The 12586-nt window shown below is 41.1% G+C and overlaps 1 protein-coding gene across 1 annotated transcript in view; it reads right to left on the bottom strand.

Annotated features, from left to right (window-relative positions):
- LOC311520862 (uncharacterized protein) overlaps positions 1-12586 on the bottom strand; it is a 113255-nt gene that overhangs the window by 57887 nt on the left and 42782 nt on the right. The window contains exon 7 of the mRNA XM_084628731.1: positions 10869-11038. Coding sequence (XP_084484857.1) covers positions 10869-11038 — 170 coding nt within the window. The remainder of the gene's footprint in view (positions 1-10868; positions 11039-12586) is intronic.

The raw sequence follows: 12586 nt of genomic DNA, 5'->3' as shown, positions 1-12586 counted from the left end.
GGGTCTTCAGACTAGGAGCCAAGTGAACCAGTGAACTCAGTGAGGGGGGTTTGGTTGCTAGCTCCCAATACCAAAAGAAAGGGGAAGGATCGATGGGAAATCGGGAACCGCAGACTGACTGTCCCCAGGAACAATGGGGAGAGCCTAATCCTGGCTCTGCCACTCATTCTTTGAGCTTGATTCTCCTACCACTTACAGTGGTGTAAATTAGGAGTAACTCCACTGAAGTTGGTAGAGTTACACTCCACACTAAAGTCAGTATAATTACAATTGTGAGATGAATCAGGACCACTGTTTGGCCTCATACAAGTCATTTTACCTCTATGTCTCCACTATAAAACTGAGATAATACTTTACAAGAACATTGTGTAGATTAATTGAGGTTTGTAGACTGCTTTTACAATGTAAAGCACTATACAAATACTAAAAACGATCATTATTCCAATGTGGTAAAGATGGAGTATTACTAAACCAACAGAACAGAAATCTAACCAACTAGGACGTCAAACATTCCCACCTGAGGAAAGTAGATTTCAGATTCTTACTTTACAGAATGAATACAAATACTATAAGCCTATTACAGCTTCCTAGTATTTGAAGTAGTCGTCCCCTTTTAAAAGCCTATGTGGCTCCTTTTGTACTACCACACATGGCTGTGGTAAATGTCAGCGAGGGAATGGTCCTGCTATTGTGGGGAACTTTCCTGGCTTCTGCACTACCCCGGTGAAATGGGCTAGCAGAAGGATCTGAGTCCTCGCTCCTACTTCTTTACCCAGAGGCCTGCCTGCCCTCGAGGACTCCCCTTCCACTCTCCTGTCTGGCAGAGTCCTCGTAACGCCAGCAAGGCTGGGCCCAGGATTCCTGGGGGGCTCAACCCCCAACCTTGCTGTGGTCACCTAGGACAGGGGCTAGGGTGTCCCCACTCTGGGGTACTCTCTCTGCACTGGACACTTCCCTGACCCACTGATCATTTTGTACAATTTAAAGCAAATACAATTTATTTAATCAGCAATTAATTTAAAAAAGAATAAGGAAAAATGGGAAAGGTTAAAGGAAAACACATCACCCCGCTCTGTGGCAGGGAACATTACAAACAGTGTCTCTGGAACGACAGGGCAGTTCACAGTTTGTTTCTTGTAGGTCCCAGGCCTCCTTCTCAGGCCCTGGCTGTGCTGCAGGGATGCTGTGGGTTGGACACTTGCTCTGGTGGTGGCCACACACCTCCAGGCTTTGGGTGGTGGGACCCTTCTTCCCAGCATCAGACCCCTGTCGGGTTAAGAACCCCCTCCCGGTCTGCCCTACAAGGACCCTTGGCTGGGGGTGTCTTTCTGCACTGGGCCCTTTGCCCAGGGTCTCCCCTTGGCTGGCCCCAGTTGCTCACCGCACCCGGCTCCAGACTGCTCCAGCTCCACTGTTCTAGCTTCGGCTCCACTCTGCCTCAGCAGTGATGCTGCTGCTGCTCTGCCTCCAGCCCCCTGGGCTGCTTCTTTGACCCCTCTGGCTCTGCGGCTCCAGCCCTCCTCTCAGCGCAGGATCTGCTCTCCCTGGGCTATGTCTCTGGCTCTGTGGCTGCAGCTCTGCTCCCAGCACAGGATCTGCTCCTCAGCTCAGCTTGGGCCCCTTCTTTCTCCTTAGTTCAGCCCCACTCTGTCTGACTCAGGCAATTCCAGCTTACACGGAGGACAGGACCCATGCTGGCCTTCTGATTAGCCTGCCCGCCCTGTCAATCAGGCTGACCTGGAGCATTGGCCTCTCCCCATTGTTCCTGGGGACAGTCAGTCTGAGGTTCCTGATTTCCCATCGACCCTTCCCCTTTCTTTTGGTACTGGGAGCTAGCAACCAAACCCCCCTCACTGAGTTTTAGTAAGGGGACAACAGTCCCCTTACATAAAGCTGCTGTAATCTTTGCCATAAACCATTATGAATTAGAATTTAACTATTTATTGGCAAATCAAAATCTAATAAACATTTTCTTACTAACACTGATCTTATTGTCATTGATGAATATCAGAACCAGTATGTTCTAGACTATGCAATTATGGTTTAATTTACAGGGCACAAAAGTAATGTAAAACTATCAGTATGGCAACTGTTGACCATTTGAGTCACATTCTTGTTTACAGGTTGGATACATACATACTTGATGTTTACAGGTTAAGTACTGTTAATTACATTGTAAATACATTTTATTTTGTGGTTCAAAGGTGAACTACAAAATAAAACAAACAAACAAACAAACACAAAGTTTGTACTCTCTACTTCTCCTTTTTTTCTCCTTTATAATGCATAAGGTCAATCTTAGGCTGGAATTTTCAAAGGAACCTAAGAAAGTTAGCTGCCAAACTGCCATTGAATTCTAGTGGGATTTCAGCACCAAATACCCTTAAACTCCTTTGAAAATTCAAGTCTCAGGGCTTGTCTACACACACATTTAGTCTGCTGCAAGCAAGAGTGTAAATCCACCCCACACTAGCCTGCTGCAGACTAGCTGTCATGTAAATCATGCCGATATGCATTAACAATTCGTTAATGTGCAGTGATCTAGCCTGTTTCAAAGAGGACTAGATCAAAGAGCTTTCAACTAGATCAAAGAGCGTTAATGCATGTCAGAGGGATCCATATGGAGAGTTAGTCCTCCTCAGGCTAGTGAGGGTATATTCACATCTCAACTTGTCATGAACTAACTGTTCATGTAGACAAGCCGTTAGTGTTTTTCCAAACAAAAGGATTTTGTTCAGGGATTTGTTACAGCTTGTTTGTATAAACAGAAACATCAGACCTTGATTTTCCTGTTTTTCTGAAGGACCCTTTGTTCTTGAAGAACTGGAAAAGAACTGTGACATCACATTAGGTTGAAACCTGAGCTGCAGCTTTCCCATGACTTAGATGAGGGAAGGAGGGGACATTGAGTCAGACTTCTCTTAAAGTTTTGTTTTAATTAAAACTTCTTTAATTCTAGCTCCTAACATTAAACAGCTGGGATACAAGCTGTCTCTGTGAGAACCCCAATCTCCCCTAAACTGAGGGTTGGGAAAGTTTCAACACATCTGGTGATATCACTATCCCACTTAATTCCCTAGTCTTCTAGAAGGTCCTTTAGCAAAACAAGTGACTCCAACACATGATATTTCTAATATAAAAAACAAGCAGGAAAAAACCCAACAACTTTCCTACAGAGTTCATCTTTAAACAAGGACACACATTAAATGGCAATTAAATACAATTACCAGGTAATCTGTAGGGATATGCACTGTATTTACTCCATATTCCACAGATATTCCTGAGAATACATAAGTTTATCCATGCAGCTTATTCCATGGGGGGGCACAACGCTTCCCATCCACACTGCACAGAACTGGATCACCAAGAATGCATCTTTGCAGAGGTTTCCTCCCCCTGTCCAGTGAATACTGCTATGGGAAGAGATTACTTGGCCTAGGAAAACTCATTTGTACTGAAGGCACTGATAGATAGTGTTTACATAAGTGGGAAAAAATCAATGTAATGCTTTGGTTATTCTGGATTTGATATTGGTCACATGAATAAAAGCTGTTTCCCCCTCACCCCCAGTGTACTACACTTCCCCCTCTGTCATGTACCAGACAAATATTCTGTTGTCCAGCCAAAAACCCGTAACATCTAGGGGTTATTTAAATGGTAATGTCACATATGGTCCAATCCTTGAAGATGCTCGAAGTTGAGAGTGAGCTCAGAGTTACATAAGGAGCCATAATATTAGTGCCCTAAAAGGTAAGATGATTCCAATATAGTTAAGGGAAGTTGCACTTTAGGGCATGATTCACCACTGCAGCTCTTGAGAAAGTTAATGGACTAAACAATGAAACCTGCAACTTGTTTGTTAAATAAGTTGCTACGGACAAGTGGTAGACTTTCTATTCAGAATATTTTAAATGCGTAGTTAAAATGTTTTGAATTGAAAGGCTTTTATTCAGTTTGAATAGCTAGGCATGTGATACAGAACTGCGCAATTACATGCCATGATAGAAGGATATCCCAAAGTGAGTTTTGCAAACAAAAGGCAGTCAAATAATCTGAAGTATTCAACAGATATCCAACTAATCTACTTATTTCCTGAATACTGTGACCTCGATGACTATTACAAGTTGCTCTTACAGGTGCTGGGAGAGGAAAGAGGGAAAGTTCAAAATAATGGGTCAAATTCTACTCAGTTACACTGGTGCAAAGCCATCAGTAGAGCGCCTAGGGATTTAGACTGGTGTAACTGAAAGCAGAATTTGATTCATTATGCTTAGGAGAACAGTACATATGTTTATGAACTACAATAAGGATCAACAGGATGTGAAAGCACTGCACCTGGGGCTTTTTAATACCTTGATGATAACATTTGTTTTATTTTTTTTTTATTTCCACAGGCCTAGTATTCTATTTTTAAAATGAAAGTTCTCAAATACATTTCTGACAAAATTTGAAATCCACTATTTAACTGAATCTGTATACCAATACACACTGAACAATTAGATCACTAATGATAGCTAGAATGAGAGAAAACAACGAGGAGTCCTTGTGGCACCGAAGAGACTAACACATTTATTTGGGCATAAGCTTTCGTGGGCTAGAACCCACTTCATCAGATGCATGGAGTGGAAAATACAGGCCATTTTTATGGCTGACTTAGAACAATGCTTCCTCAGCTCTCGTCCCCTAATGCCCCTACTCTACTTGCGCTACATTGATGACATCTTCATCATCTGGACCCATGGAAAAGAAGCCCTTGAGGAATTCCACCATGATTTCAACAATTTCCATCCCACCATCAACCTCAGCCTGGTCCAGTCCACACAAGACATCCACTTCCTGGACACTACAGTGCTAATAAGCGATGGTCACATAAACACCATCCTATACCGGAAACCTACTGACCACTATTCCTACCTACATGCCTCCAGCTTTCATCCAGACCCACACCACACGATCCACTGTCTACAGCCAAGCTCTACGATACAACCGCATTTGCTCCAACTCCTCAGACAGAGACAAACACCTAAAAGATCTATATCAAGCGTTCTTACAACTACAATACCCACCTGATGAAGTGAAGAAACAGATTGACAGAGCCAGAAGAGTACCCAGAAGTCACCTACTACAGGACAGACCCAACAAAGAAAATAACAGAACGTCACTAGCCGTCACCTTCAGCCCCCAACTAAAACCTCTCCAACGCATCATCAAGGATCTACAACCTATCCTGAAGGACGACCCATCACTCTCACAGATCTTGGGAGACAGGCGAGTCCTTGCTTACAAACAGCCCCCAACCTGAAGCAAATACTCACCAGCAACCACACACCACACAACAGAACCACTAACCCAGGAACCTATCCTTGCAACAAAGCCTGTTGCCAACTGTGTCCACATATCTATTCAGGGGACACCATCATAGCGCCTAATCACATCAGCCACACTATCAGAGGCTCGTTCACCTGCACATCTACCAATGTGATATAAGCCATCATGTGCCAGCAATGCCCCTCTGCCATGTACATTGGTCAAACTGGACAGTCTGTACGTAAAAGAATAAATGGACACAAATCAGACGTCAAGAATTATAACATTCAAAAACCAGTTGGAGAACACTTCAATCTCTTTGGTCACTCCATTACAGACCTAAAAGTTGCAATTCTTCAACAAAAAAACTTCAAAAACAGATTCCAATGAGAGACTGCTGAATTGGAATTAATTTGCAAACTGGATACAATTAATTTAGGCTTGAACAGAGACTGGAAGTGGATGGGTCATTACACAAAGTAAAACTATTTCCCCATGTTTATTCCCCCCCTCCACCCTACACTGTTCCTCAGACGTTCTTGTCAACTGCTGGAAATGGCCCACCTTGATTATCACTACAAAAGGTTCCCACCCCACACACTCTCCTGCTGGTAATAGCTCACCTTACCTGATCACTCTCTTGTTGCAGTGTGTATGGTAACACCCATAGTTTCATGTTCTCTATGTATATAAATCTCCCACTTTATTTTCCACTGAATGCATCCGATGAAGTGAGCTATAGCTCACGAAAGCTTATGCTCAAATAAATTTGTTAGTTTCTCAGGTGCCACAAGTACTCCTTTTCTTTTTATGAATACAGACTAACATGGCTGCTAATCTGAAACTCCAGTTAGTGAGGTGCGTGCAAGGAGCTGAGAGTGAGAGGGCGTGCTGCTGGAGGACTGAGGAGTACAAATGCTATCTGGCATCATGAGGAAGGTCCTGTGGTGAGGATACAGAAGGTGTTGGGAGGAGGCCATGGGGAAGTAGCCCAGGGAGTTGTAGCTGTCACACAGGTGTTACACAGAATACTATAGACAGCTGTGATCCACAGGGCCCTGGGCTGGAACCCAGAGTAGAGGGCGGGTCCAGGTTCCCCCCATCCCCACAACTCCCTGTTGGATACCGAAGGAGTTGACTTGGACTGTGGGTCCCACCAGAGGGGAAGGTCCCTGGCCTGTCCCCCGACCCACTAGGTGGGCCAACAGAGACTGTGGGGATTGTTCTCCTTCCTTTTCCCCATGCTGGCCAGTGATGAGGTTATCTGAGTGAACGGCAGATTTGAGCCACAAAAGTGGCGAAACTGAGGGCTACTGTGAATCTCTGAGGCAAACAAAATCCGCCAATAAGCACAGGACCCACCAAGGTAGCAGAGGAACTTTGTCACAGTAAAAAAAGAAGAAATGAAATAAACTTGCTAATGTTTGTTTCCATTCACCACTTCTCACTTTGTTTACAGTGGTGAATGGAAACAAACATTAAAAGAAGGGATTACAGGAATTAATTTGAAAGAAGACAGAGAAAAACAGCAAACAAAAAAATTGAGCGAAATGACAAAATTAAGTACTAGGCAGCAAGCAGAGCAGTATCCTAAAACATTCTATGAAAGTGAAGAAAAGTTGTTTTCTACATCATGCAATGTACATGTTGATTTTATAAGTAACACTAGCTGTGATAAGCATCTTGAAAGTGCAACTCATAAGCACAAATGAAAGGCATTAAAAATGAATGCAGATAGAAATTTTAAAAAGCAGAAAACAGTTACAGAGTGGTTTAATACCAACACAGAGGAGCAGCTTTACAGGAGAAATAAAGTGTTCAAATTAACACTCTGCTGTAAATATACCCCTGCATACCCTTGACAATCCAAAACTGAGATGGTTTTTAGAGACCAAGGTAGGTGTTATACCGAGTGCAGATCACTTAAAAAATGTTACCTTCCAAAGTGTTTGACTGTTATATTGAAGAATTAAAGGAAAAGTTGCAGTCCTGTGAAGGAATTAGCATTGTGGTAGATGAAACTACCAATGCTGAAGACAAGGTATGTGCTTAACATTCTTGCCACCGCCGCCCCACCCCAACAAGCAGTGACAATGCAGGCACTTCTGATGCAAATGAAACACAAGCTGGGGGGTTTTTTTGTAACACTGTGAAGTTTTGGAAGCTGTCAATTTTAAAACTGTCCACAAAGCTATATGGGAAACAGTTGAAAAATCTGCCCTACCATTTGACCGTAACACTGCATTTGTGACCAATAATGCCATGTACATGAGGAAAGCTTGGGATCGAGGTTTGAAAACTTTGTTTTTAAATGCTGCACACCTTACATGCATGGCACATTTGCTTAACTTTGAGGGCAGTCTGTAGAGGAAGATACTTTTGAAAGTAAATGAATTCGTTGTGGCTGTAAAACGTGATTTCGCTGCCTGCCCTGTATTTTTCTAACAGAAAGAGGGAACAGTCCTTCGATCCCAACAACAGTTCCCATAATAACCAGATGGAACACCTAGTTCAATGCAGCTCTTTATCACACTGAACACGCTGAGGATTACGTTTCATTTTTTACAAAAGAGAATGGTCATAGCAGTAGTTCAAGTGTTCAAGAGATAGTTGATCTTTGCCAATATGAAGCAGCTATTGAACTCCAGGCTCTAAAAGAGTTTGCACCCTGAATCGTGAACATATCCCCCCTTAGTCTCCTCTTTTCCAAGCTTAAAAGTCCTAGCCTCTTTAATCTCTCCACATATGGGACCCGTTCCAAACCCCTAATAATTTTAGTTGCCCTTCTCTGATCCTTTTCTAATGCCAGTGTATCTTTTTTGAGATAAGGAGGCCACATCTGTACGCAGTAATCAAGATGTGGGCGTACCATGGATTTATATAAGGGCAATAAGATATTCTCCATCTTATTCTCTATCCCTTTTTTAATGATTCCTAACATCCTGTTTGCTTTTTTGACTGCTGCTGCACACTGCATGAACGACTTCAGAGAACGATCCACGATGACTTCAAGATCTCTTTCCAGATTAGTTGTAGCTAAATTAGCCCCCCATCATATTGTATGTATAATTGGGGTTATTTTTTCCAATCTGTATTACTTTACATTTATCCACATTACATTTCATTTGCCATTTTGTTGCTCAATCACTCAGTTTTGTGAGATCTTTTGAAGTTCTTCACAGTCTGCTTTGGTCTTAACTATCTTGAGCAGTTTTGTATAATCTGCAAACTTTGCCACCTCACTGTTTACCCCTTTCTCCAGATCATGAATAAGTTGAATAGGATTGATCCTAGGACTGATCCTTGCGGCACACCAATAGTTACCCCTCTCCATTCTGAAAATTTGACATTTATTCCTACCCTTTGTTCCCTGTCTTTTAACCAGTTCTCAATCCATGAAAGGATCTTCCCTCTTATCCCATGACAACTTAATTTACATAAGAGCCTTTGGTGAGGGACCTTGTCAAAGGCTTTCTGGAAATCTAAGTACACTATGTCCACTGGATTCCCCTTGTCCACATGTTTGTTGACCCCTTAAAAGAACTCTAATACATTAGTAAGACATGATTTCCCTTTATAGAAACCATGTTGACTTTTGCCCAACAATTTATGTTCTTCTATGTGTCTGACAATTTTATTCTTTACTATTGTTTCAACTAATTTGCCCAGTACTGACGTTAGACTTACCGGTCTGTAATTGCCGGGATCACCACTAGAGCCCTTCTTAAATATTGGCGTGACATTAGCTATCATCCAGTCATTGGGTACAGAAGCTGATTTATGTGGACAGGTTACAAACCATAGTTAATAGTTCCGCAATTTCACATTTGAGTTCTTTCAGAACTCTTGGGTGAATGCCATCTGGTCCCGGTGACTTGTTACTGTTAAGTTTCTCAATTAATTCCAAAACCTCCTCCAGAATTCTTTGTTTCAATCTGTGACAATTCCTCAGATTTGTCATCTACAAAAGATGGCTCAGGTTTGGGAATCTCCCTAACATCCTCAGCCGTGAAGACTGAAGCAAAGAATTCATTTAGTTTCTCCGCAATGACTTTATCGTCTTTAAGTGCTCCTTTTGTATCTTGATCGTCCAGGGACCCCACTGGTTGTTTAGCAGGATTCAGGCTTCTTATGTATTTAAAAAACATTTTATCATTACCTTTTGAGTTTTTGGCTAGCTGTTCTTCAAACTCCTTTTTGGCTTTTCTTATTACAGTTTTATACTTAATTTGGCAGCGTTTATGCTCCTTTCTATTTACCTCGCTAGGATTTGACTTCCACTTTTTAAAAGATGCCTTTTTATCTCTCACTGCTTTTTTACATGGTTGTTAAGCCACGGTGGCTCTTTTTTAGTTCTTTTACTGTGTTTTTTAATTTAATTTAAGTTGGGCCGCTATTATGGTGTCTTTTAAAAGTGTCCATGCAGCTTGCAGGGATTTCACTCTAGTCACTCTACCATTTTAGCAAAAGGGACTTTACTAAAAAGAATCAGTTACTTTTGTAGTTTTTCATTATTTTTGTTTGAAAAATTATTGCACAATATGCATATATAATTTTGAAACAGTTTACTTTGACAAGGAAATGAAAAATATTGCATTAATGTTGTTTGTTTTTGTGTAAATGTTACACTGTAATATTTTATTATTAAACTGTTACATATTTTTGTTGTCGTGACCATTTTGTACATTTTTACCATGACTGTTCCATAAATTTTGCCTAAGTTTACCATGACAAAACTGTATCCATACTTATTATCTAACACTTTACTAATGATTTTTAACATTGTTAGCTTATTTAACTGCTGCAGCACATCGAGTGGACGTTTTCAGAGAACTGTCCATGATGACTCCAATCTCTTTCTTGAGTAGTAACATCTAATTTAGACCCGATCATTTTGTATGTATAGTTGGGATTATGGTTTCCAATGTGCACTACTTTCATCTGCCATTTTGTAACCCAGTCTCCCAGTTTTGTGAGATCCCTTAATTAAGTCCAAAATTGACTGCAAAGAGTTACAAACCTGAATAATTTTGTGTCAGCTGCAAATTTAGCCACCTCACTGTTTATCCCTTTTTCCAGAGCATTTAATGAATATGTTGAACAGAACTGGTTCCGGTACAGATCCTTGTCCACTGAAAACTGACCATTTATTCCTACCCTTTGTTTCTTGACTTTTAACCAGTTACTTATCCATGAGAGGACCTTCCCTCTTATCCCATGACTGCTTTCTTTGCTGAAGAGCCTTTGGTGAGAGACCTTACAAATGAAGAATAAGATGAGAAATGAATAGTACAACAGACAGATGGGGGAAGCACAGGGAATCAAGGACACGCTACTGGTCATCGTGATAAGCATGACATTTTAAAAATACTATGAAAAGTTGGTAAGAAAAGCAGACAGTTGAATGAAATACTTCTTTACTGGGATGCTACTTTTATAGTTTTTGTGCATATGACAGAGCACATGTTTAGAAATCTGTGGACACGTTTAGAAATCTGAAATATATTAGTATTGCTTCATACTACATGTCTCAGAAAGTAAAGCTGTAAGGATGACCTTACCTTAAGAGAGTCTCTGCAGTGCTGAAAGAACTTCATTAACCCCTTATGAGTAATGCTCTGTGTTTCATCATGGCAATGGTAAAGAGTGAAACACTGGGGATGATGTAGTCCCAGCTGGATCAGCCACTCATCGTTCAAGCAATGGCAGTCTACAATCTGAATCTCCCTCCCTGGAAAAAGAGAGCCAGATTACCGAAATGATCAAACACAAAATACAAGCCCATATTCATTGTCTATTGTTTTGATTAACATGGTAGAATATAAATTATTGATTGATCTCATTTGGATAATTCAATTTCAGGGTATGTTTGCATAATGTTTTCACTAATGTATCCATCGTGAAAGTGCAGCTTTCAAAAAGCCATGATATGAACTGAAAATGCAAAATGTATTTTTATATCAAGTGATTACAAAGCCAGTGCTCTTCCAAATAAAGGAGATTCTATCATATATGCTTCCTGAATATTTTCTAGTAAAGAAAAAAAATCTGAAAACATTGCACTGACACTTAACATGGATTGTTTTGAAATATTCCTAGAAAAGCTTACTGTGGAGGTGTCAACATGTTTTTCCCTTGTGTGTATTTTCTATAAAAGCATTTAAATGTTACTAGAACTTTCAGAGATTTATTTTGTCAGCATGAGATGTGGGAGCATTAGTAAATACTAGTCATAACCGTGATATTGACATAGCCCACACTTTCAGGTAGCTATGTAGTCAAAGAATAATCATTGCTAGCCTGGAGCCTTTCGTTTTTAAAATTTTAAAATTAAAAAATTTTGTTTTTAAAATGGCATAATTGGCTTTTAAAATGCAGAGAAATAGGCCCAAATCCTGAAGTCACTGATAGTTTTGCCTGAGTAAAGACTGAGGCACAGATTCTCAGCTGATGTAAACTGGCATAGTTTTGTTGATGTCACTGGCTTCACTATACTCAATAGACGTAGGGCAGGTTCTACAGCAACTGAGGATCTGCTCCTAAAAACGAAATCCTGGTCGTACCAGGTTTCCGCCCTAAATCTTCCTGGATTTGGTATAGAAGGGCTGATTCTGCAAGGTACTGAGCATCTTGTCTGGGGTGCTAAGGGCACTCAGCACCTTGCAAGATATATCCAGTAATTAGTGCAGTTCACTAGCTATGAGCTGTCAAGGTTCCTCCCCCACTCTGAACTCTAGGGTGCAGATGTGGGGACCTGCATGAAAAACCTCCTAAGCTTATCTTTACCAGCTTAGGTCAAAACTTCCCCAAGGTACAAAATATTACCCCTTGGACAGGCCGCTACCACCACCAAACTAATACTGGTTACTGGGGAAGAGCTGTTTGGACGCGTCCTTCCCCCCAAAATACTTCCCAAAACCTTGCACCCCACTTCCTGGACAAGGTTTGGTAAAAAGCCTCACCAATTTGCCTAGGTGACTACAGACCCAGACCCTTGGATCTTAAGAACAATGAACAATCCTCCCAACACTTGCACCCCCCCTTTCCTGGGAAATGTTGGATAAAAAGCCTCACCAATTTGCATAGGTGACCACAAACCCAAACCCTTGGATCTGAGAACAATGAAAAAGCATTCAGTGTTTTACAAGAAGACTTTTAATAAAAAATAGAAGTAAATAGAAATAAAGAAATTCCCCCTGTAAAATCAGGATGGTATATATCTTACAGGGTAATTAGATTCAAAAACATAGAGAACCCCTCTAGGCAAAACCTTAAGTTA

This window comes from Lepidochelys olivacea, assembly GCF_965140295.1.
Source record: "Lepidochelys olivacea isolate rLepOli2 genome assembly, chromosome: 5".
In the NCBI taxonomy this organism is placed as follows: domain Eukaryota; kingdom Metazoa; phylum Chordata; order Testudines; family Cheloniidae; genus Lepidochelys; species Lepidochelys olivacea.
The sequence above is the reverse complement of the archived record's forward strand: the minus strand, read 5'-3'. Positions and strand labels throughout refer to the sequence as shown.